The 26389-nt window shown below is 47.5% G+C and overlaps 1 protein-coding gene across 2 annotated transcripts in view; it reads right to left on the bottom strand.

Annotated features, from left to right (window-relative positions):
* The window catches only part of PCF11 (PCF11 cleavage and polyadenylation factor subunit), a 324271-nt gene that overhangs the window by 194917 nt on the left and 102965 nt on the right, over nucleotides 1–26389 (bottom strand). For both annotated transcript variants that reach the window (XM_078658484.1, XM_078658483.1), the window contains exon 11: nucleotides 8556–8685. In XM_078658484.1, the coding sequence (XP_078514610.1) occupies nucleotides 8556–8685 (130 nt within the window). The remainder of the gene's footprint in view (nucleotides 1–8555; nucleotides 8686–26389) is intronic.

Below are 26389 nucleotides of genomic sequence, written 5' to 3' on the forward strand. Positions count from 1 at the left end.
TCTCATCAGGAAGAGGCCTCTAGTAAGGTGCAAACTGGCCAAGGGTCTCTTACATACAAGACTCATCTCCCTCTGAATCAGGAGTCTAGAGCCTGCTCTATCCAAATTAGGGAGTACGGTATTATTTAGCTCTGACTCAGAGTCAGACAAGTGTTCCATTCTGAAATCTCTTTTCTTTCTTTTACATAAATATATATAGATATCTGGACACTCCGCTTATCTCTTTTTTTTATATTCACAGAGGGTCTACTCTCAAGATCCCTCACCTCAACGCTTATTTTTTAAATTGGTTCGTAGGGTAAAAATTCTATTCACAATCTTCAATTTTTCACAATCTTAAATGTAAGGGCTATGTCAATATAATTTACGCCGTCAAAAACGCGAGTTCCCAAGTCAGCCCAACGAGGAGAACAGCTGACTTTCCAACCGTCGATCGCCGAGGGTGAGGAAAGTCCCTTGGACAGCCACGCACGAAGAGTGCCTCTTGCCAGGGGCTATTCCTCTAAGATCGCGCTTCTAGAGAGAGAATGGAAGAAAATGGGCTCGCCGGGGTGAGCGCTTTAAATTCACCGATCGGGCGGGCCCCAAGCGAAGAAGCGTCAAGACAGGGTGAGGAGAAGCGCGCGGGGCGGAGCCGACTTCCCCGAAGCGCTCCGGACCCGCAGAAGCATCGGAGATTAACAAGTTACTTACCTTCGGTAACGCTTTTTCTGGTAGATACAGTATCTGCCTGTGGATTCCTCACCTTGTGAATATCCCCTTGCGTCAGCAACATTCGGAAATTCTTTTCGTAGCTTCGCGCCGGCGTCACAGAGGCACGGCATCGCACGCGACTCTGATGACGTCACCAACACCATAATAGGCCCAAGCCGGCGTGATGATGTCAGTTCCGCCCTTTTTTCCGTGCCTTCGAGGCATACGGACGGACCGACAACAGTAGATATATACACAGTATACAATAGTCAAGATATATCACACAGTGTAAAGACAATGTAGTAATTCAAGTAGAATAAAACACTACTTTTGAGAATAACATATATACATTAAAACATTGCCATTATCTAAGGTATAAAAGAGTGGACAACGGGGAGGCGGGTGGGCATAAGAGGAATCCACAGGCAGATACTGTATCTACCAGAAAAAGCGTTAACGAAGGTAAGTAACTTGTTCTTCTGATAGATACATCTGCCAGTGGATTCCTCACCTTGTGAATAGAGTCCCACAGCAGTCCCCACTCCCGGAGGAGGGTGTCCACTCTCCTATACCAGAAAATCCTGAAGGACAGAACGCGCAAAGTGGCCGTCCCTCCTCACCTCGGTATCCAAGCAGTAATGCTTCGCAAAAGTGTGGAGGGAGGCCCAAGTTGCCGCTCTACAAATGTCCTCAACAGGCACACCCCTAGACAAAGCAGATGTTGAAGACTTTGCTCTAGTAGAATGAGCCCTAATACCCTCTGGAGGTTCCTTACCCGCCAGGGAGTAGCAGATCTTGATGCATAGTATGATCCATCTTGAAAGTGTGCACTTCTGCACAGCTTTTCCTTTCTTGCAACCAGCAAATCCAACAAACAGCTGGTCATCCAACCTGAACTCTCTTGTCCTGTCCAGGTAGAAGCTCACTGCCCTCTTCGGGTCCAAGCGGTGAAGTCTCTCCTCCTCCTTGGAAGGTTGAGGGGGAGGATAGAAGGTAGGAAGGGTAATAGACTGTCCTAGATGGAAGGGAGTTACGACCTTAGGCAGAAAAGCAGCCCTGGTCTCAAGAACCATTCGTTCAGCATGAATGGTCAAGAATGGGGGCTTTGAACTAAGAGCTTGAAGCTCACTTACCCTCCTTGCCGAGGTAATTGCAACAAGGAAGACCGTCTTAAAAGACAAAAGTCTCATGGGACACTTGTGCAAAGGTTCGAAAGGAGAACCCATCAGGAAAGTAAGCACCACATTTAAGTCCCATTGAGGCACAATAAAGGGAGTAGGAGTAAATTTATTTGTAAGGCCCTTCCAAAATCTTAAAACCACAGGAGATTTGAACAATGACGGCTGATCCGGCAAACAGAGAAATGCCGACAAAGCAGAAAGATAACCCTCAACTGTGGCAACAGCAAAGAAAGAGCAAACTGCAGAATATCAGACAAACGAGCCTTCAACGGGTCAACAGATTTCTCTCCACACCAAGTGACAAATTTAGACCATCTTTATGAATAGATCGATTTGGTGGAGTCACGCCTGGCCGAAAGAATGACATTCACCACATCATGTGGGAGAGAAAAGGAATTCAGGTTGCCCCGTTCAATCTCCAGGCATGAAGGTGTAAGGTCTGGAGGTGTGGGTGTAGAACCTGCCCCTCCATCTGAGAGAGGAGATCTGCCCTGAAGGGAGACGAAGCGGCGGGCACAAGGAGAGGTGGAGAAGATCTGTGTACCACACCCTTCTTGGCCAATCCGGGGCGACCAATATAACTTGGGCCCGGTCTTGGCGAATCTTCCTCAGAACCAGAGGAATCAGGGGTATGGGAGGAAACGCGTAAAGGAGTTGCGAGTCCCAACTCAACTGAAACGCGTCCTCCAAAGCTCCCTGCATCGGATACTGGAGGCTGCAGAATGACAGGCAGTGAGCATTCTCGCGAGTGGCGAACAGGTCAACCTGAGGAGTTCCCCGCGTCCGAAAGACGTGACAAACTACCTCTGGATGAAGCCTCCACTCATGGTCGGCTGAGAACTGCCGACTGAGACTGTCTGCACGCACGTTCAGAACTTCAGCCAGATTTGCCATCAGACAAATCTGATGATCCTGAACCCAGGACCAGAGACGCAGAGCCTCTCTCCAGAGACACTGCGACCCTACTCCTCCCTGCTGTTCACATACCACATCGCGGTGGTGTTGTCCGTCAGGACCTGAACCGACCGACCGCGAAGGGAAGGGAGGAAGGCCTTGGGCGCCAGACGTATAGCCCGCAATTCCAGAAGGTTGATGTGAAGCAAACTTTCCTCTGGAGACCAAACACCCTTGACCTCCAGATCCCCCAGATGAGCACCCCACCCTGGAGTGGATACATCCGTTATCACTATGGCCACAGCTGGAGGCAGTTGAAAAGGCTTCCCTTGATACAGGTTGCCTTCCACTCCCCACCAAGACAGATCCGCTGCAGTTTCTCTGGAGATCCTCACAGACTCCCTGAGTTCTCCGTTGTGTTGATACCACTGCCTGCGGAGGCACCACTGGAGTGCCCTCATGTGCCAGCGTGCATTGTTGACCAACAGAATGCAGGAAGCCATCAGACCGAGCAGGCGAAGGACCTTCAGGACTGGAACGACCGCTCCATTGTGAAATAAAGGAATCAACTCCTGTATGTCGCGAATCCTTTGTGGAGGAGGGAATGCACGACACACAGTTGTATCCAGTACCGCACCTATGAACAGGTTGCGCTGGGAGGGCACAAGGTGAGATTTGGGCACATTTATAGAAAACCCCAACCTGTACAACTGAGTTGTCATATGCAGATGATGGAGCACCTTCTCTGGAGATTCTGCTTTGATCAGCCAATCGTCCAGATATGGGAATACTGGTATCCCCGATCTTCTGAGATGTGCCGCCACCACAGCCATCACCTTGGTAAAGACTCGAGGCTCAGTAGTAAGACCAAACGGTAGAACCACAAACTGGTAATGTTGCGATCCCACCGTAAAAAGGAGATACTTCCCGTGTGACTGCAGGATCGGGATGTTAAAATATGCATCCTGCAAGTCTATTGACACCATCCAGTCTTCTTCCATTAGCGCCTGAAGAACCTGTGCAAGAGTGAGCATTTTGAACTTCTATTTTAGGTAAAGGTTCAAGATCCTGAGATCCAGGAAGTCTGCCATCCTTCTTGGGTATCAGGAAATACCGGGAGTAGCACCCCTGACCCCTTTCCTGCTCTGGAACCATCTCTATCGCATCCTTTCTTAAAAATGTTTGGACTTCCTCCGGGCAGAAACCTTGGCAAGGAGGGTAATTCGGAGGGAATTCCCGAAAGGGAAGAGCATACCCATTTTCTACGAGATTGAGATCCCAAAGATCTGATGTAACCGATTCCCAATCCCGTAGAAAATGGGTAAGCCGGCCCCCCACTGGGCCCACATGATCCGGAATGGTGGATCTAGGGCTGCTTTTCTGTGGCTGGGGGGTTGGAAGAGGTGGAGGAGGAGGAGGAGGAGGAGGAGGAGGAGGCTTGACGCCCTCGTGGACGAGCTCTTTGCCTACCCCTGTATGATTTATACAGTGGATTCTGCGGTTGCTGCTGCTGTTGGCCTCGACGGTAGGGACGAAATGAATGTCCAAAACCCCTAAACCTTTTGGTAGATGAACCTCTAGTCTGCAGCCCCAAAGATTTGGCAGTAGCCCTACTGTCCTTAAATCTTTCCAAGGCTGCATCAGCTTTTTTACCAAAAAGACCAATACCGTCAAAAGGCAAATCCAATAACGCAGCATGAACGTCCGCCTAAAAGTCAGATGACTTCAGCCAGGCAGCCTTTCTAGAGGCAACGGCTGTTCCCATGATGCGAGCAACAGAATCAGCGGTGTCTAGTCCACTCTGGATCACTTCAATACCTCATCAAAATCCTTCCTGTTGTAATCAGGAATTTTAGGAGCCCACAAACGCAAGGAATCCATCAGGGCATGTATGTATCTACCCATAAGGCAAGTAGCATTAGTTGATTTTAAAGCCATACTTGCTGAAGAGAAAGACTTCTTCGCAGTCTGATATTGTTTCTTGGATTCATTATCCCCAGGCACTTGAGGGAAAGCACCCCACAGTCTTTTTTGAACAGGCTGCCTGAATAACCAGACTTTCAGGCAAAGGATGCGAGGATAAAAACTCAGGATCCCCAGGTGCAACTCTATACCTCCTTGCAACACTTTTAGCCACTGCAGGAGCAGTAAGAGGCTTGCTCCAAACCTCCAAAATAGGTTCAGTTAATGCTTCATTAAAGAAAAGCAACGGTTCAATAACAGAACTTGGGGAATGGAGAACCTCAGTCAAGAGATTGGATTTATATTCCACTGTAGGCAAGGTTAAATTTAAAAGTTCTGCAGCCTTCCTCATGACCATGTGGTATGGCCTAACATCCTTTGAAGGGGCATCAGACACAGAAGGCAGCTCCCATTCAGGAGAAAGTTCCAAACCACTAGCTTCTCCTAGATCTTCAAAACAGTCCTTCTGAAGCTCACCTTCTTCCATCTCAGCTTCTCTATATCTTTGCTCCTCTATGAGGCGCTGAGCATCCCTTCTGGATCTCTTTCAACATCCGTGAACGACTTCGACTGAGCCGTTATCGACATCGATATCGAATCCGTAGGCCCAGGGCGCTGTTCTTTAGGTCGACTCTGAGCCGGCGACGACCTCGGCGGCGCCGAGTAATGCCAAGGCGGCTTCGGAGCCGGTATAAAAGGGAGTTGGAGCATAGGAGTGGGAAACGCCTAAATTATACGGCAGAGGACCCGAAGGTGCACCAGAGGGGTACCATGCTCTGGAATAGACACCATACATAGCGTTTAAAAACGCAGTAGGGTCTTGACCTGGAGCTGGGAAAGGTGGGTAAGAACCCACAGACTGACCCTTCAGAGGTTCCGGATTCGCCTCCTCTTCCACAGGTGGTCGTGCCATCGAACCCTCATCCAAAGGGACTTCTTCATCCTCTCGAGCCGGAGACGGCGCTTGAGACTGATTCAGACCCGGAGTCGGCGATTGAACCTGCGACTCCGAAGGCGAAGTCTCACCTTCTGGATCCAAGACCTCTGGTGATGGAGACACTACATCCTTCACATGCTTCCTCTTTGGCGACTTCGGCCTAGAGTCCGAATCCTTACCGGAGTGATGCCGAGATTCATCCCTTCGCTTCTTATGCTTCTTTTTCGACTTCGAAGCATGACTGGACGACGAATTCGAAAGCGACGCGATTGTGATCTTGACCTCGACTTCGACCTTCTCTAACAGGATCTCGAAGACTGCTTATCTTTACTTCCCCTTAACTTCGCCATTAAAAGCTTAGTCTCCCTCTCTCGAAGCGCCTTCGGATTAATCTTCTTACACGAAGAACAGCTATCGACATCATGGTCAGAACTCGGGCACCAGATACAGTCCTGGTGCGGATCCGTGATCGACATCATTTTGCCGCACTCTCTACATGGCTTGAATCCGGTCTTCTTAGTCGACATCTTCAGTGAGACAAATAAGCAAGAAAACAGAGAAAACAGTAACAAAGTTACCAACAGCTACAGAGATTCCCCAAAACCATTAGCGTTGACGACGCGGAAAAAATGGAACTGACGTCATCACGCCGGCGTGGGCCTTTTATGGTGTCGGTGACGTCATCGGAGTCGCGTGCGATGCCGTGCCTCTGTGACGTCGTCCACGTCGGCGCGAAACTATGAAAATAATTTCTGAATGTTGCGGACGCAAGGGGATATTCACAAGGTGAGGAATCCACTGGCAGATGTATCTATCAGAAAATGCACGCCTGAGCGAGCGAGGTGGGGGCTCTTGATGCGCCCGACCTCGTTCGCGGGAGGGACAGGCCCTTAAACCCTGTGGTAACAATCGTCTACGCAGTGAGCGCGGCGGGCAAAGACGGTAAGGTTATACTAATAACCTCATTAAGTCGTGTAAACTAAAAGCAAAATAACGGTAATAATACGACACAACCAAGCTAGAGGCAAGAGTTGCTAAATAGAAAACGCAATCACGCTAGAGGCAAGAGATTGCTGAGATTAAATGCACAACAGGCACACAACGAACAAGGGAGAAGATCTCCATAAACTGTAGATCATTAGGAGGGGAGGGCGTGGGAGGGTAGAGGTGGGGATAGGGCCACCATCACCCATAAACACTCCAATATCAAACCATAGTTAATAAACAGACATTATTATGAAAAAGACCAGAGAAGATAGTAAGCTACTTATCTGCTTGGAGCCGCATTTAAAAGAGGCAGATGGTTGCTATGTTATGTTTCTTAGTTTATCTCAATGTTCTTTTGGAACCTTTGCATTAAGACTCATGCGGCTGCTTGGAACTGCATTAAAAGTCATTGCATAATGTGAGCCTCCGTGTCTTTAATGAAATCTAGATTCTCTAGGCATGTTAATAGGAGAATCGCAATTGCCAAGTTGGAGGCGGAGGCCTCACCGGGGGATAGACACGGACTGCAGCGGAGCTCTCTTGGGTAATCATGCATCCGAAAGTAGTGTGAAAGACAGGGTCATATACACAGAAGTAATTAAACTTGACAAACTGAATGCAACTATGCTATTCTAAGTTGCAGGCATTTCTGGTGAATCAAACAAAATCTCTCAAGAAAGACATTTCCTTTTCCCATATTTAGTGCCAATCCCAAATATGGAATAGGTAGGGTACCAATTAACGTTGATTTCTTTACAATCAGATGAAAACCCACTTTGTGATTAGTAGACCGACTGTCAACTGTAAGTCCTCAAAGAGTTTGAGACGAGGTAGGCTATGATCAAGCAATCAACCAGATACGAATAAACACTTTTTTGCTATGGTGGAATGCAGGAACAACTGCAACAACGTTTACAAAAGCAGTGCAAAAGAAAGTACTTTGTGCTACTACATATTTTTGCCAATCTTGAATCTGTGACTTGTGCAGACGAGTACATGTAAACAGGAGTTCTGCAGATTAAGAACGGGCAGCCAATTGCCTTTTTGAAAATGTGGAAACATTTGAGGTAAGGCCAGCTTGCTGAATTTTACTCTTTGAAAAAATCTTTTAAATACAAAATGGGGCTAAAGTTTTGCTTGGAACCTTCTACCTTGACAACAAAATAACAAGTAGACTCCTGTGTCTCACTAATGTCAGTGCACTGTACCTATTGCACCCTTCTTTAAATGTATCAGGATCCCCACAAAGGTACCAGAATTGCTTAAAAACACTTGGATTAGAAGTAGGCAATCTAAACTTCTTCCTCACAAGTCGGCTGAACAGAGAAAGGGTTTAAGATACCTAAGTGCTCACGAAAAGATCTTACAGACTGCAAGAAATTAGAAACACCCTAGTTTCCTGTATATTTCTAGTACTAATGCCTGCCCTGGTAAGATAGCAGAAACCTGAGCAGGCAATACAGGAAAAGGGGTATCTAGTAGTTATTTTGACATCTTACACGCAAAACTGTTTTGCCTGCAATACACAGTCGCACTGATAATCTGTAGCCTATATTTCTTCACCCAGACTGTTCCCTCCTTCAACACAAGCAGAGACTGCAATAGCTGAAAGACCGCAAATATGTGCCACAGAATAATAAACTACTGTGAGATTTGTTCAACTAAAAAGTGCCTTTAAACTACACTTAACTTAGTTGTACTTTGCATAATATTTAAGATTAAACTCACATTTGTTGCAGTGCCTCAGATTCCAATTTCAGAACATGTTATCATATGCGGTGCGAAGGAAGACCTCACGGATTACCCCATTTGTCAATCCAATACAACACAATAAAAACTACTGCATATGATTATTTCAGTGCATGTGAAACAATGTACGGAGTATGCCTTAACCAACTTACTGTCTTAAGTCTTCGATGGCGAAATTAGTAAGATCTGGAATGCTTGGATCTTCACTTTGGTCATCTTCCTCTTCCTCTTCCTCCTCCTCTAACTCTTCTGAATTGGGCTGTTTTGCGGTCTCATTTAATTCTAAGAGACAAAATTTTAATAATGGCATTTATAGATTCTTCAACTAGTTATCACCATTGAGCCCTGTGAGTCACAAATCACATACTGTGTTAAAAACAACTATAAGACTAGAAACTGGGAGCTTCATTCACCTGCCAGTCTGCAACTTCAGTATGCCAATTTAGCCCCCTGGGTGTTCCCAGCAACCCATTTTAAACAGAAATATGTTAATCTACAAGACTCATCCAAAACATTAACAATAAAGACTGTTTAAAATGAGCCTGTTAAATACACTATCACACATCATTTTAGTAAAACCAAATTGAAAAGTTAGTTTTCTGGAAGTACAGTTCTCCGGAAATGTGGATCTTTACTTGATACACCTGCTTGAATCAATAAAATAAGACTGAATTCCGTGCCAGAAGAGTGAAACGGACAATATTAAACTATGCATTAAACAGTAGTCTAGGCTGCCTAGCCACCTCACGGTTTCATCTGCCATGCACTCAATCAGATGAAGAGGCTAAAAGAAAACCTACTTTAGTTCAAATTTTCAGAGCAAAAGAAAACATGGAATTAGAAAGAGGAAGGCGGGTGGTAGATTAACCTATATGGATGCCAACGCTGGAGAACTGTGGTTAGATGACGTTTCAACTTGGAATTTTTCAGCACAAGATATTTCAAAGATTTGCAAGCTTGAAATAAGACACACAAAACAGCACAGTTAACAGCAGGAATTAAGTAAGCTCACGTTACTAAAACGTGGTTGTGAGAAAGTGCCATCTTTCTTGCCTTGGTATGCCCCCACTTTTTTCTGAACTGCTGATGTGCTTTGACAGTGTGCCCTGGGTTCCTTCCAACCAGGTACCCAGGGCCTGTGCTCCTTCCCTAAAACTGTGCTGAAACTTAAAACCCAATTCGCCTATCGGGCCACCTGTCTGCCCCTAGTAAATGGTGCCCTAGGTACCCAGGGCATGGTGACCAGAGAAGACCCCTGAGGGCTGCAGCACTTATTTTGCCACCATCAGATGCCCTGTACCCTGGCACCCACACGCTGCCTTTGCAGGCTGAGTGCCTAAGTACAGAACTAAACCAAGAGTCGACATGGCACACATCCCTGTGTGTCATGCCCACAGAACCCACTGCCCTGGCATACTTCAGTCACCCCTCTAGCTGGGTGCCCTATGACAGGTGTGGGCACAGGTGCATGAGCCCTATGCCCCTACGGTACCCAGGGCCATTCCTGGGCACTGTAAGTGCAGTGATGCCATTAAGAGTATATGGTGATGGGAGGTTGCCATTACGAACTCCACAGCACCATAATGGCTACACTAAAGACTGACAAGTTTGGTACCAAACTTCTCAGCACATTAAGCCTGCACTGATGCCAGTGTGGGATTTAATGTAAAATGCACCAGAGGGCATCTTCGAGATGCCCTCTGAAATCCTAACCTACAATCCACGTCTGGGCTGAGTGGCTGCAGAGTCTGCCACACAGCAGACATGTTGCTGGACCCCTGGGTGGAGAGCCCCCGCTCTCCTGGGCCTGCAACAATGCACTTCCTGGGTGAGGTGCTAGGTCTCCTCCCCCAGGATGGGCAGGGGGAAGCTTCAAAGGCATGCCGCCTCTGTGAGCTTCTCCAGACCATTTGCTGTACCCAGCAACTGGCCCCCACCAGTTCTAACCCCCACTCTGGAGGGAAGACTGGTGGGAAAAACTACGTCAGGAAGGGGGTGTGCCAGCCTGTGCCAACCCCACCCCTCAGGTGGGAGAGACGAGATGAAGCACGACCCTGGGCTCCAGCCATCTTGTAGATGGGGAGTCCTGCCCAATCCCAGCTAGGCTCCTGCCCCCCTACCACAGGAAGAGAGTAGCAGACTAGGGAGTGTACTCACCCCAGGACAGGGACCCATTGGTCCCTGTCCTTGCCCTACCTGTAACGCCCCTAAATTCACTATTTAGGGGCTCCCTGAACCTTCCTTTCTCAGATCCCGATACGGAAAGAAGTTCAAGAAGACCACCCGCCGTGCAGCTGCTAACAGGACGACAACAACTGACTAGGGCCCAGCCCTACCGGCCTCTCGATCCTGGAACCTGCTCCTGCCTAATCCCAACAACTCCTGCGGACAGCAACCTTGGGACACCCAGAGGACCTGCCTGCCTTGACCCTCTTAAAGACTGGGACTCCCATCAGCGAGGCTCTGCTGCAACAATCCACCTGGTGCCAACCAGGAAGCTCCGGACCAGCCCACTCTGCACCGGCTGGGCCCAACCGAACCAAGACCACGAGGACGTCCCCCCGGCGACTGGGACCCGAAGTCCAGTGCCCAAAGACCCTCCTAGACGAACCAGTCGACGCCTGCAGACTCAGAATCAGGTGCCACGCCAACCGCGACCAGCCGAGGGTAAGCTTTTCCGACACCCAAAGACACCCCTGCACCCGGCGCCCTACAGCCCCCTGTGCCTCCCTTTGGGGTACCTACCTGTGCTCCAAGATCCCAACTTACCTCTAAGTGCTGGTCGCCCCTGGAGAATCTCCGTCCCCGAGCCTGCAGCTATTTTTCCTTTTTGACCTTTCCCATTGTATAACATTGAGCGCCCGACGGGTCAAGAGCACCCTGCACCCTGCCGCCCGAGTGCCACTGGCTGTGCCACCTTTGTCCTATCCTACTTCCCCTCTTGCCCTGAGCAAGTGATCAGGAGCCCAGCTCCCACAGCAGTGTGGCCTTCTAGCCAGCAACGATACAGAAAAGGGGGTGGTGATGAACAGAGTGTCTGAATTAAGCAGACCACTCTTACCCAGTCCAAAGATCAGGGCTTGATCCATCACCGTTATTTATCTCACTGCCCCATCCCAGCTCAGAACCTGGCTATATGCAAATTAGTCTGTCCCTGGCCCAGTGCTTCATGGGAACAGGGCAGACCAAACTACCAAGCCAATTCTTCACCAGAAAGGAGACAAGCTACCGGGGACCGGTTTCTGGCATTTCAGCCTCTTCGGCCCGGCTTGCTTGAATCCTGATGGAGCAGTGAGAAAGGGACTCATGTCTGAGTATACCCTGCCACACCTATAGTGGCCAAAAACGATACAGAAAAGGGGGTGGTGATGAACAGAGTGTCTGAATTAAGCAGACCACTCTTACCCAGTCCAAAGATCAGGGCTTGATCCATCACCGTTATTTATCTCACTGCCCCATCCCAGCTCAGAACCTGGCTATATGCAAATTAGTCTGTCCCTGTCCCTGTCCCAGTGCATCATGGGAACAGGGCAGACCAAACTACCAAGCCAATTCTTCACCAGAAAGGAGACAAGCTACCGGGGACCGGTTTCTGACATTTCAGCCTCAGAAGCTCGTTTCCTTCCCAGTGTAAGAATTGGCTTTTGTAGTCTGGTCTGCCCTGTTCCCATGATGCACTGGGCCAGGGACAGACTAATTTGCATACAGCCAGGTTCTGAAACTGGGATGGTGCAATGAGCTAAAAAACGGTGTTGGATCTAGCCCTGATCTCTTGACTGGGTGAGAGTACTCTGCTTAATTCAGAGACTCTGTCCATCACCACCCCTTGTTGTAAATACTTCTAGCCAGCAGCCACCAACCGGATTATCATTGGGCCTACCTACATCTGCACCCGGCTGGCCCTGCGCTGCTGGGGCGGAACCGGCTGTATTACCGGACACTGGGGGACCCCTGAGTCTATACCCGGAACCTTATCTTCACCAGCCAAGTACTCACCTGGAAACCGGTAACTCGCTTACCTGTCTTTGGATCACATTGACCCATTTTAACTCGAAAGTTTTTTAAGTATGAAGTTTTGGAAACTGCAAATATTCATATAAAATCAGCCGAAGTTCGAATTCCGAAGTACTCCCCTGCAAAGCAGGCGAGAAGCCAGTACTGTCACTTGTAGCCCAGTACTGAACCGCAAAAGTAATCCTTACCGGGTTTACTAGTAATCTGTATTTTCTCCATAGGAACCCATTGTATGCTTTTCTATGAAATTTCTTCCAAGTGCCTACTATAAAAATCATACGAAATACTGAAACGCAATTACCTACCTGTTTTGAGTTCAGACCCCAGTGCTGGCCCTAGAAGCCCAGTACTGGATTACAAAAGTAAAGCGATCATACTTTACCTGTGTTTACTGGGGTTACCAGTCCACATAGGGTAGCCTGGCACAGAGTAGGAATGGCTAATCCCAAAAGGCAAATGTGTTGTGCTTACATCACTCACTTACAGTAACCCAGCACCCAACCACTAAAAATAAATGACCACACCAGATTAGAAAAATACGGTCTACTTTATAAAACTCTTTAGTATCTCTTTGCCTCTAGCAGTATTTAGTTTCAGTACATTAAATAGCTCTGCATTTGATTATTAGCATATGCACAGTTTCATATAGCATTAATAACACTTTTCTCCCCCAAATGAAAGGAGCTCAGTAATAACTCCTGCACCTTATGCAAGCAGTGTATATTCCACAGTTTTAGTTAAGATAAACAGCAAATATAGAGCTCCCTTACAGTTATGCACAGCTGTACATTACCCTTGAGTAATCAATGTTATTACTGGCAGGAGGATACAGGTTTTCAGCAACAGTTCCACTATTAGCACACTAACACCATGGTTCAAGCAGCTGGATATCTGAATAAAGACAGGCAGGATATTTTATCATTCTCATACAGCCATAAAGATTGCTCTAAAACCACAGTGGAATGTCCAGCTCTCACAGGGACATTCTTTGGCTCTAATTGATCTGCTTAACAGGAGCAACCCTCCCAACCAATACTTTCTTACTCCCGGAATAGCCCGGTTACCTCGGCTTTCATGTACAGTCAATTAAACCTCACTCAGATACTCTTTCCTTCAGGTGACTTTGAATTAGGCAGAGAATTGACTTTAACCATTGAGTCACGCACTTATAGAATACAGTTCCTGGCGCAGTTTAGCAGGTGGGAGATACTCCCAAGCCGGGTTGTTACTCCTTGGCTCCCCCACCGCTGGTTGTCAGTTATCGGTAGAAGGTCGACAGCCCGGGTGAACCAAACTCTCCCCTTCCGCCACAGCTTCATAGTCAGCAGTGAGGCCCTCTCAGCCCCTGGGGCCCCGCACTTCACAGCCTTATCGGGTTTCCGATAGACACGTCCTGGTCTGTTCACTCGGCCACAAACCACCTCCGATCACTACCACCTCCCTGTGGTAATTCCGGCCCCAGCGCTGCAGGCTCCTAGCAGCAGACTGGGCCAGAGCTTCGCCGTGTCTCCTTCGGCGTTCCTCTCAGCTCCGCGTCCCGCCCTCGCCTCAATCGTCAGAGGGGGAGGATGCTAACGCGGGCCGGCCTTCTTCATTTTCCCGCCCCCTTCTTCCGGGTTCTTGCTCGACTGCACACACTGGCCTCCGCGATGCCAGTCTTCAAAACCGCTGGCCTGCTGACCCAAACCAGGCCCTCCCCGCTAGATCTCCTCAACGGGGGCCCGTGAATGAGAGGCAGCAGTCCAATGACAGCAACTTCACCCGCCGGCCGCTACAAGGTAGGGCTTCTTTTCCCTCTACGTTCATATGGGCCAAGAGAACCCTCAGGGGAAGTGGCGATAATGTACCAGAACCGACACTTTCTGTGGAAGCAGTTCGGGCTGGGCCACGAAGGCCGAAAAACAAAGAAAGCTGGGCAATCTCCTTTATAAAAAAAAAAAAAAAACAGTTGATGGACAGAATGTAGAACAATGTCATACATTCACCCCAGTACAAGGATCTGGGCCTAAATCCATCGTTTTTTTGCACTCCACACCACCCTGGGTTAGACACTGGCTATATGCAAATCAGCTCTGACCCTGTGCCTCATGGGAACAGTCCTGTCCGAACTACCAAGCCATGTCTTTCCCAGACCGGAATCAAGCATCCAAGGACCGGTTTCTGGCTATCAGCCTTCCTCAGCCTGGATAGCTTGACTCCAGTGGTGTGGAGAGCCTGGGACTCACGTCTGAGCAACCCAGCACACTCGGGGTGAAATTTGCAAAAAACACAGTTGATGGACAGAATGTAGAACAATGTCATACATTCACCCGAGTACAAGGATCTGGGCCTGAATCCATCGTTTTTTTGCACTCCACACCACCCTGGGTTAGACACTGGCTATATGCAAATGGGGACTCACGTCTGGCTTGGTAGTTTGGACTGGACTGTTCCCATGAGGCACAGGGTCAGAGCTGGGGTGAATATATGACATTGTTCTACATTCTGTCCATCAACTGTTTTTTGCAATCTCCTTTATAATCAGATGTTCTCCCTGTGGAAGTCCCAGGCCAGTTATCTACAGCTCTTCACAGGAATAACACTGGTTTAGAGCTAGAGGTGATTGAGCGATGTCAGGGCTTAGTCAGTGCCTCCCCACACTATCGTTTCACTCTTCACCAGGCTCCACTCAAGCTCTCTGGTCACTCTAAAATGGCCGCCCTGGTTCTGGCCTTTTATAGACTGGCTTTGGTTGCTAGAATCAGCTGGAAGGTTCTAGAGCCTTCCCATTGTAGTCCTATTGCTCAGGATCCTGAGGTAGAAAAATGTGGCAGTTACAAGCCTCCATTTTGTGTCTCCCTGTTCTCCATTTTAAAAAACACCTGTGCCTCAGGTGGTTGAATGGGGTAAGGAGGCACTCAGAACTCTAAAGACAACACCAACAATTGTAGTGGACACAAAACTAAAAAGGTTAGGAGGCAAAAAGGGGACAAAATAAATAGGAGGGACCATCCAAAGGGCTGACTGGTCTAAACCTTAAACCTGAATTTCCCCCCATTGAAAAACATTGCCAGATTGTCATTGAAAAGTTTCTAAGTATGAACTTTCAAAACAGCTTAACATTCAAGAAAATTCACCACAGTAACTAAAACGTTTTTGCTAATCTGGTTTCAGCTTAGACCCCAGGACTGAATCTAGGATCTAGCCCTGGAACTACTAAAGTAATATGTACTGTAATCAACTGTACTTTTATGGTAACAATCCATTGAGCTCAATGATAAAGTGTGTATAGACTTGAGTTGCCTTCAGCAACTCCTGTACCTATTGTGTTCACCAACTTTATTGCTTCCTTGCACAGTAATTACATAAGAGTTCTCATATCTAGCAAAGTATATTTTTATGCCTGTTGGTTCTAAAAATAAAACAACTATATCTGTGGATATAAAAACCATTGGCCTGGAGTTCAGTCTTTGAGTGTGTGAAATCCTTTGCTGACTGAGGGTGTACAACAAATGCTTTGTACTGCTTAGTGCTCGACCAAGCTACCACTTTTGAGAGTAAGGTCAGTCCTGACTTTAACCTGTGTTATACCTTTGGGTTTTGTGGACTCTATACACACTGTACTTCATTATTGTCCAGTATATATAGAGCCGCTTTGCTCACAGTGGTTCTGTGCAATCCATCTCTTTCTGGGATCCTATATATTCTAACCCTTTAAACTGTAATGCCTGGCCTAGAATGCTTAAGACGGCGTATGCATCCAAGTGCTGCTCTGCCATGGACTCCCTGGAATTTGAATCACCCTAGTCTAGCTTGGCAGTCCACATTACTAAACACCCTAGGAAGGTAGGAACATCAGCTTGGGCATAGAGCCGAGACGTTGTCCACCCGGGCTTGGGCCTAGCCTTATGCCAGAAGCCTGCAATGAGTACTGCATCTCTCGCGCAAGTAAGCTGGAAACCTTGAGCGCTGATCCAGGTAGCAGGGTTGTGATCACAGGGGAGATCAAGAGGAGAGAGGCACAATGGAGCAGCCGCGTGGGGATGATCGACATCCCTCCGCGGCAAGAGCTCCTCCTTTTAAAGAAATGCCACCCGACATGGTCGAGATAGTGCTAAGCAGGGGCTACACTACATGGCAAGCATGTGGAAAATGACGGACCTACACTAGGGCCTGACCGGCATGTGTGGTGAAGGTGGTGCAGACCTGGAAACAATTAGGACCCACAGTGGCAATGGATTGGAGAGTGTGGTTCCCTCCCCGCATTATGTGCTCCGGCAGTGAGAGAGTGGTTTGAGTTTTTCCAGTCTGGATTGCTGCCTTGACCCATGGTGGAACCTGCTAGGCAACAGGGAGATTAACGGATGGTGATTCATGCTACCGATGATCCCAGACTAGCTTCAAGGTGTGGATAGACATTGGAGTGCTTGGATGTGCCAAGAACCCACCCATGGTTGCCACCCTTAGTCCTTCACTCCCACCATGTTTAGCACATTAACACTGGCAGTGGGGGGGGGGGGGGGGGGGAGGGGGGGGGGGGGGGGAGACAGACCTAAGAGAACATCTTTGCTGCTTAACAAGTGCTGAACTCCCTCCTTCAGTTTAGAGTTGGACCACCACTTCTCACATGACTCACAGTAAGTCCAAAAGGACTCCTCATCATGCGAATTAAGGGGTACCACGTTCCAGGTCCTACTAAAACCTAAAACAAGCTGCACCTTAAACAGGCTCATATTACTGCCTAATATTGAGGCAAACATACTGCTTTGTGTCAGGTCACTGCCTCCAACGCCTGCAGGTGGCACTCTCTAAAGTCCATATTACAGAAGGCACTAGATTTCTAGTAGACTTTCAGAAGACCTTTGATTCAGTTCACCAACCCTTCATATTTCAACTCAAAAAAATAAATCTCCGCCCCCTCTTTCTGGGCTACCCCAAAACCTTACATGCCAAGCCGTTGTCAGGTAAACTGGATTCTCTCCTCTCTCTGTGATTGAGCAGGGCACATAACAGATGGCCTTCTCACCATTCCTATAGTCTTAGAAACTGTAGCACACTGGATTAGACTCATTGTGCAAATAAAGACCCTCTGGGCAACCAGTGAATTGCTCATTCAGGTCAGAACCTTGAATAATGCAGTTTTGAAACAACTGGATATGCGCATATCCAGAGGCAAGAAAACGAGCCAGGATCACAGCATTACCCCACTTTCAACACTTTAGACAAGAGCTAGATACCTGTCATCTATTACTGCTTACTTTATAATGGGATGCAGTCACTGTAAGACGGGCTAGGGTGAACAGATGTTAATCTTAATTATTGGGTCACACTGATGCTCCCTATTGACAGTTGGTTCGACACTGCGATTACCGCAGTGAACGCATGGAGCAGAAGCTCATAGAAAGAGCAAGTTTATTAAATCTCCTATAGAGTCTTCTACCCCCAGTCACCAATAACAATCACAAGAACCCTGATTTTATGCTGGCATTATGGCCGGAGAAGGATTTGCGAGAGGGGACCACTACAGCCAAGACACCAATGTGACACTGTGCAGGGCAGGTGGCTAAGGTACTTGGAGGGATTTTGCTCTTGGAACATAATTGGCCAATCCAAACTGGGAGATGTGGGGAAGGGTTGCCACATACACCTCAAAAAAAATTCTTAAGAGGTTTCTAGGCGAGTCTTAATACCTCTACAGAAACCTATAATGCACCTGGACAGAGACGCAATGTGGGATTTTGCACCCGCGCCCATATTTACATGTGTTTTTTTTTTTTTTTTTTAAACTCAACCTGAAAATTAGCATGCCTTGTTAAAGTATAGTAAATTATGTACCAACACGCAGGACGAAGGGTTCGCATCCTGGGAGATGCGTAGGACAAATGCGAATCTAGAGCACTACAGTTTGCAAACCACTTATTATAGGTAAAAAAAACTTTATTTGCAACATGTGCTGATGCAGATCATATGCGGTCCCTAGACTAAAAATCATTTGCCAATTCCCTAAATTAGTGGTTAGCAAACAAAAGTGGAAGTCGTGTGGAACAGTGTTTTCAGTGCAGTTTGCCCATACTGCGTCGTCAGGCTTGAAAATTCATAGACGAATCCATTGTGAATGTGGGACTAAAAGACCAAGTAACAGCTTCAAATATATCTGGCAGTAGGACGTTACCCACGAGTACCACTGTGCCAGTGGGATGTTAGCCAGACGTACCATTGTTGGGCCTTTTATTTTTTAAGTGGACCCTGAGCAGCGCATGTGCTGCTCTGCGAGGCATGCTGTATTCAGCATATGGACTTTCAATATGCCCAACACTTTTAGTTAGTCAGTTGGCCTGCCTTTCAAAATTCCTTTACTTTGGTTGGTCCATCTGTCCCGCCTTTGGGTGCTTGGTTTCCTCCCATAGGACATTACAGATAGTTACTTTTGGTTGGCCAGCTCTGGCCCTCTGTTGCCTCCTCACTCGCAGCCCCTCCCTCCAGTCATTGCTGCTGCCACAATCTCCCCAGTGCCGTCCCTACACCACCACCTCCCATCGTGGCTGCTCATTTGCTATTTTTTGGTTGGCCCGCTCTGGCCATATGTTGCCTCCTCGCTTGCAACCCCTCTCACCCGTGCACACACAGATGCAGGTCTGATTCTCAACCAGTCTTGTTGGGTTCTTCTCCCACACCTTGCTCATTCATTTCGATGTGCCGGATAGCTCGTTACCAGCATTCTTTTCTGTGACACAGCTCATTCTGTGATGGATCTCTTACCAGAATACCCCTAAACTCTACACAGTAGAGCCTGCTTTTGTCTATTCCCCACTTCCTGCATACCTCCCCTTGCACCGGCTCCGGTTTCCAAACTCGCTTGACAGCTTCCTTAAAGAAACTTTGCGAGACAAAGCAACTGACTCATCCATCTTTGCAGGAAGAGAACAATACTGTAAATGCAGGTGTGTGTGTGAGAGGTTGGACGGAGGTCCCAGGGAAACGGCACTCGTTACTGAATGAGTTGATAGCCAAATGCTTTATTAGTTTAGACAAATATAATGGGCAAAGTGCACTGCTGTAATTTAAGCCTGTTTGAATTGAACTGTTTGCTTTGCTTACTATTACTAACATGTGTTCATGACTGCGTTTTACTTAATGCTTCTGTTTTTAGTCCCTCACTGGTTCCTCTTGCAGAGGTTCTCTGGCCCCGTTTTTCCTTGCCCTCTTGAAGAGTGTTTTTCCATCCCTGTTCCCGGTGTCTTTACTCCGCGGGCCGTCCTCGCGCCATGTTAGTCTACTCTGCTGTGGATTTAGCGAAATTGCAGACACCCTCCTTGGCCCACAGCTTCCTCCCAAAGGAATAATGCCCTTAAATGTATATATGGTTTCCAACTTGGGAACTCAGATATTTTTTAATTGCCGTTTATTGGCTCGCTGACGGAGCTGCAAATGAGGCTCACTCTTCTGCCGATACATATGGTCTATACTTCCACCACTGTAGCATATGATGTTTTGACGATCTGTTGTATTTTTTTGTTGTTTTTTAACAGCATTCCCGTGAGGCTAACTGTGCTGCAGACAACCGTCCGGCTGCAGTTGTGCTACTAAGACTCCAAGCACATAGTGCATGGTTTGTTTCAGTAAAAGAGCATTCTTTGTTGCTATGGAGACTACAATGTCTGGTATATTTTTACTCTGGACTACAAATTCTGGACTGCATTGTGGAGTGTATAAATAGTTCAGAACAGTTAGCTGAATTATTCTCTTTTCACAAAGTCAGCATTCATGCTCTTTGGAACAGTGGGTGGACACAGTCCGGCACTTTTAACTATATAGCAAACACATAAGATAGACTACATGGATGAGGAGTGAGACTTCAGTGTACAGATGAATATGAGAGCATGGATGGAAACATCAAGTCACTAAGTGATGGCCAGACCTACTGGCTTTGTCAGTGCTTCGGGTTACAGAACAGCACTGTTTAAATACTTGCAAGCTAAAAAAACATAACCAAAAAACAGTCAACGCCAATTGCTGTAAATTTCACTAGTGTGTGACAGGTTGCATTGCAAATGCTTGTTTCTCAATACAAGAGTGACTGCTCCTGAGAAGAACACACTGAAGGCTATAGTGACTTCAAACGGCATTATTTTAAATCCATATTAAACTTCACTTACCATAAATCTGAGATACTGGCAGGGAGTCGGGTCTTTTAGGACATGAAAATATCCTTGAGCTAGAAGGGAACCATACAGTGTCCCAATGTAATAAGCAGGCTCTCTATATAGTGGACCAAAACTGGGTACACAGTGTAGAGTCTAGGCAACCCTTATTGGTTTAGAGAAGCAAACATTATGATACTAAATGCTCTCTTTTGGGGTAGTGAGGGCAGGCAGTTTAGGCTCAGAGGGTAGTGGTAAGCATTTGTTGAACTCTGAGGCAATAAATGAGACGAGAATAAATCTGTGACCAATTTATAAACATAAGTCATATTTGTGTATATAATTTGATACCAAGAAAAAATGCGTTACTTACCTGTAACTGCAGTTATCCAGTATTGGTGTCTTTCATAGATTCACATGCCTGAATCATTCCCCGTCGTCGAGATGGGAGTCCCCGGTACATAGAAAAGTAATGTCCTATAGACATACATAGAGAAAAGTAGGCCTAAGGGCCTTGCCTTAGTAGCCTATCTATGTCCTTTTGTAAAAAGGACCAAACTCCAGAAGGTAGCCAATCAGCTACCACCTCCCTCTAGAACCTTCCTGTCAGGAGCCTCAGTCTCTCAGATTTTCGTACGCACTAAGCTAGGTAGGCGTAATATATGTTATAGAGAGAGAGAGAGAGATGAGACCTTCCTGGGGAGGCGGGAGGGTTGCATGTGAATCTATGAAAGACACCAATACTGGATAACTGCAGTTACAGGTAACGCATTTCTTATCCAGTATTATGGGTGTCTTTCATAGATTCACATGCCTGAATCAGAGTAGCAAGCAATACATTATGCACATTTGTGATGGAACAGTATAAGCAGTCTGAGATAATACATATCATGCGACTAGTAACCATCAACAAGTAAAAAGAATAAAGTAAATAAATGTGCATACCAGTAAAGGATGGTGGGAAGGAGGAAGGCTCATCTTACTGGAATAGATGGCGAAGTACAGCCTGGCCCACAGCCGCATCCTGCATCAGTTCCGTATCCAGGCAGTAGTGCCTGGTAAAGGTGTGCGGCGACTTCCAGGTCGCTGCCCTGCAAATGTCCAGAATTGGCACTCCAGCGAATAGTGCCGCCGATGTGGACACAGCTCTTGTAGAATGAGCTCGTACTTTGGATTGTAGTGCCCGTCCGGCTTTGTCATGGCAAAAGGCAATTGCCGAAGATATCCATCTTGAAATACTTTGTTTGGAAAGTGGCATGCCTTTCCTCGGTCTGCTGAAAGCGATGAAAAGTTGATTCGTTTTCCTGAAATGTTTTGTTTTGTCAAGGTAAAACTTAAGACCCCTCTTTAGGTCCAAACAGTGCAGGGATCTTTCAGCTGCAGTACTAGGATTTGGGAAGAATGATCTTAGGACTAGTGGTTCATTTAAATGGAAATCCGAGGGGACCTTAGGAATAAAGCGAGGATTAGTTCTTAAAATCACTCTATCTTCCTTGAACTGCATGAAGGGATCTTGTGTGGAAAGAGCTAGTAGCTCGCTGACCCGTCTCGCTGAGGTCAGAGCTAGAAGAAGGGATGTCTTCCATGAAATGAATTTGATCTCAGCCCTATGGATGGGCTCAAACGGGCGTTTCATTAATTGGTTGAGTACCACATTAAGATGCCATGTTGGTGGAACTCTGCGTGGCCAAGGAAAGGATCTGTAGAGCCCTTTAAGGAATTGCTTTATTAGTCTGTGGTACCAGAGAGAGGGTCCTTGTGAAGTTCTTGTAAAGCGGGAAATTGCTGCCAGATGAACTCTGATAGAGGCATGTGCAAGTCCCGATTGTGCCAGGTGTAATAGATATGGTAGGAGCTGCTCCGGAGTAACCCGAAAGGGATGGAGATCTTTGTCCATACACCAAAGGCAAAAGCATTTCCATTTCAAGGAATAATTTTTGTTTGTGCTGTCTGCTCTTGCCTTCGCTAGGACATCCTTGCACTCCTGCAGAATGTTAAGTTGGTAGAACTCTCGGTACTCAGGAGCCATGCCGACAATCTGAGAGATTTCAGATTCGGGTGCAGTACTTGGCCTTAGGACATCGTGAGTAGGGATGGATGTTGGCCCAGAAGGATTGATGGTTGGACTGAGAGGCGATGGAGGTCCGTGAACCAATGCTGCCTCGGCCAGTACGGGGCAATGAGAATCAGGGTGCAGTGCTCCGTTTTCATTTTCCAAATGACTCTTGTTATCAGGGGAAATGGCGGAAATGCGTACGCAAACACGTTGCGCCAGGCGATGGAACATGCCTTTCCTAGTGACCGGGGATGCCAGCTTGCGAAGCTGTGGCATTTGGCGTTCTCCTTGGTGGCAAAGAGGTCGATCTGCGGTCTCCCCCATTCCGAGAAAATGTCGTTCAGCACTTTTTGGTCTAGTTCCCATTCGTGGGACAGGGATCTCTGTCTGCTTAGAGCATCCGCTATGACGTTGTCCTTGCCTGTGACATACTCTGCTACTAGCGTGATATGGTGTAGTACTAGCCAGTTCCAAATTTTCTGCGATTCGCGAGATAGTGTCAGCGAACGCGTCCCTCCCTGCTTGTTCAAGTAGTGCATTGTTGTTGTGTTGTCCGTTCTTACAAGCACTGCTGAGTTTTTGATGCGTGGGAGGAAGGCCTGTAGAGATAGGAAAACTGCTCTCAGTTCTAGTAGGTTGATATGGAGTTGCGTTTCTTGGTCCGTCCACTTGCCACTGGTTTGCAATTCTTGAAGGACCGCTCCCCATCCCGCTAGAGAGGCATCTGTAGTTATTACGTGTGGAGTTGCAGGCAGCAGGAATGTTAGGCCTTGCGATAGGTTCTTGGGTGTTCTCCACCAGATTAAGGCCTTGGTTATTTGTGGAGTAATCACTATGTGATCCTCGAAGGAGCCTGTACACTGAGTCCACTGCTTGATCAAGGCCTCTTGTAGGGGGCGCATCCTGAGCCGACAGTGAGGAATGAGTAGTATACACGAGGACATCATCCCTAGGAGGGACTTGAAAGTACAGACCCGGATGGTGGTCTTTGAAGTCACTGCGGTGGCCAGAGTAATTAGTTTGTGTTTCCTCTCTTGAGATGGGAATGCTTTTGAAGATGTCGTATTTAAAGTTGCCCCTAGAAATGTTAGAACTCTGGAGGGCTGTAAGGTTGACTTTCCGTGATTGAGCGTCAGGCCTAGTTTTTGGAAAATATTGACAGGCGTTGGAAGACTCTGCTGCGCCCGCCATAGATGGTGCTTTCACCAGCCAGTCGTCCAGGTAGGGGAAGACTTTGTGTCCCTGCTGTCGTAGGAAAGCTGCCACAGGGGAGAGGCACTTGGTGAAAATTCAAGGTGCCGATTTGAGGCCGAATGGGAGGACACAGAATTGGTAGTGCGGACCTGCCACTGCGAATCTTAGGAATTTTCTGTGGCGCTTGTGTATTGGGAAGTGGTAATATGCGTCTTGTAGGTCTAAAGACGTCATACAGTCTCCTTCCTCCATAGAGCTCAAGATCTTCTGAATGGTCACCATCCGAAACGATTGGCTCTTCAAGAATGTATTGAGAGCCCTGAGATCTAGTATGGGCCTCCATTTCTTCCTTTTCTGTTGAATTAGAAAGAAGCGGGAATAAAAACCCTTCCCTTTTTGAGCTGATGGGACTCGCTCTATTGCTCCTTTCTTCAACATTGAAGAGATTCCTTGAAGGAGTAATCGTAGGTGTCTGTGTTGAACCTTGTGAGGAGGAGTTATCGGGGGGATTAAACTGAATTCCAATGAATGTCCGTATTGGATTATTTGGAGCACCCACCGATCCGTTGTTATTGATCTCCAATTGTGGAGGAAGTGTGTTAGTTTTCCTCCAATTTTGAAAGAACGAGATGGTGGAGGGACTGGCTGTTGGAAACGGTCATTGGCGTCCGCCAGTTGTTTTCCTCTGTTTTTTTCCCCAGAAGTTTGATCTCCCGTAAGAGGTCTGGCGACCTTGCTGCTGTTGCCGTTGCTGGTATTGTGATCGGCCTTGGGTATATGAATATGAGGGTTTGCCCTGGTATGATCCTCTATAAGAGGGCTGACCTCTACCCCTGTTCCCTCAAAAGGACTGGTTTTTGAACTGCAACGTGCCAAGAGCTCGTGCCGTGTCTGTATCTTTCTTGATTGTCTGTAAGGCTTCGTCTATTTTCTCACCGAATAGGTGTTGTCCGTCAGAGGGCATGTCTAGGACCTTAGTTTGGACTTCTTGGCGGAAGGATGTTGCTTTGAGCCACCCTTGTCTTCGCAAGACCGCGGCGCCTGCCAGCTGTCTGAAGCCTGTCATTGCGACAGCACAATCAATAATTTCTGATGCGGAGGTTTGTCCCTTCTTTAGGAGTGATTGAACTTCCTCCTTTAGGTCTTCAGGTATTTCTGACAGGTATGGGACAATGTCTTCCCACAATTGTCTGTTGTATCGCCCCAGTAGCGCAATGGCGTTAGCTACTTTGATGGTCATGGCTGATGTGGTTGAAAAACGTTTGCCAATACCATCTAGTTTCCTGCCCTCCTTGTCTGGTGGTGCTGATAGTGGAGAGGACGGATTTCTAGAGTTCTTTTGAGCCGCCTGGGTGACCACAGAATCTGGCTTGGGATGCCCATTAAGGCAGGTTGGTGCTGTTGGAGCTTTATACTTCTTATCCAGTCAGGGCACCACTATGGAGACCGAGGCTGGTGTTTGCATCAATTGCTGACCTTGTTCCCATAAGTGATCAACTATGGGAATTGATCTGGTTGTCTTTTTGATCGGGTCTTTAAAATCGTATAAGAAACAGTCTGTTTCATGTGATTCCATAGTCATGTGGAATCTCGTGGCTGCTCTCTCCACTAAATTGTGGAATCCGCCAATGTCCACTGGCGGGGATTCTGAAGTACTGGGTTCAGGTGTGGCTGGGGAAGGAGCGATGTAATCATCATCTCTGTGATTGGACAGGTCGTCCCGTACCTCCCCTTCTGGTTCCTCGCCCTCGTCGTCAGAGGACTGGATACGATGAACTGATTCTCTCTCCTGAGGGATCTCCAAAGGTGATGGTCTTGTCTTTGGAGATGGGTGCGGCCTGGACGATGCTTGTGTTTTCTCCGTTGAAGGGGCCGTTGGTGATTCAGGAAATCGTTTCTTGTAGTCCTGAATCAAGAACTGTAGATCTGAGACTATAGATACTGAAAGGCAGACCGTAGGAGTGACCTGTGACTGGACCTGTGCATGTACAGTCTCCTCCGTAAAAATGACTTCATCTCCATCTTCATCTGTGCATTGGCACTTTACAATAAGATCTGAAGGACTAGTTGCTTGACCACACTGGTCATCGTCTGATTCATCATCCTGTAGAAGACAAGATGGGGGTAATTTTTGTACCCTACTTGGAGATGTTAGATCTGGCGTAATTGGATTTTTAGTACTCTTTTTTGGCGGAATCAAATCCGATTTTTTCCATGGTGTCGACGATGTCGGCGGCGTAGACGGTGCTGTCGTCGACTGTTTCTATTGGCGATGGTGAGGTCGTCGACGGTCCCTTCGTCGACGGTGCCTTAGTCGTCAACGGTGCGGTCGTCGACGGTGCGATCGACGACGGTGTCTTTGTCGTCGATGATGTCTTTACCGTCGTTGACGGTACACCTGATGTCGATGGTGTCTTCGTCGTCGGTGCAGGCGTCGACGGTTTTTGTTTTGTCGTCGACGGTGTCGTCGTCTATGCCGTCGACGGAACCTTAAGCAACGTCGATTGCTTTTTTATAAGGATAATCGACAACACAGGCTTACCCGCCGTCGATGATTGAGTGGTGGTCGTCGATGAATAGGCTGACGACGCCATCGTCGTCG

This window comes from Lissotriton helveticus, chromosome 8 (genome assembly GCF_964261635.1).
Source record: "Lissotriton helveticus chromosome 8, aLisHel1.1, whole genome shotgun sequence".
NCBI classification, from domain to species: domain Eukaryota; kingdom Metazoa; phylum Chordata; class Amphibia; order Caudata; family Salamandridae; genus Lissotriton; species Lissotriton helveticus.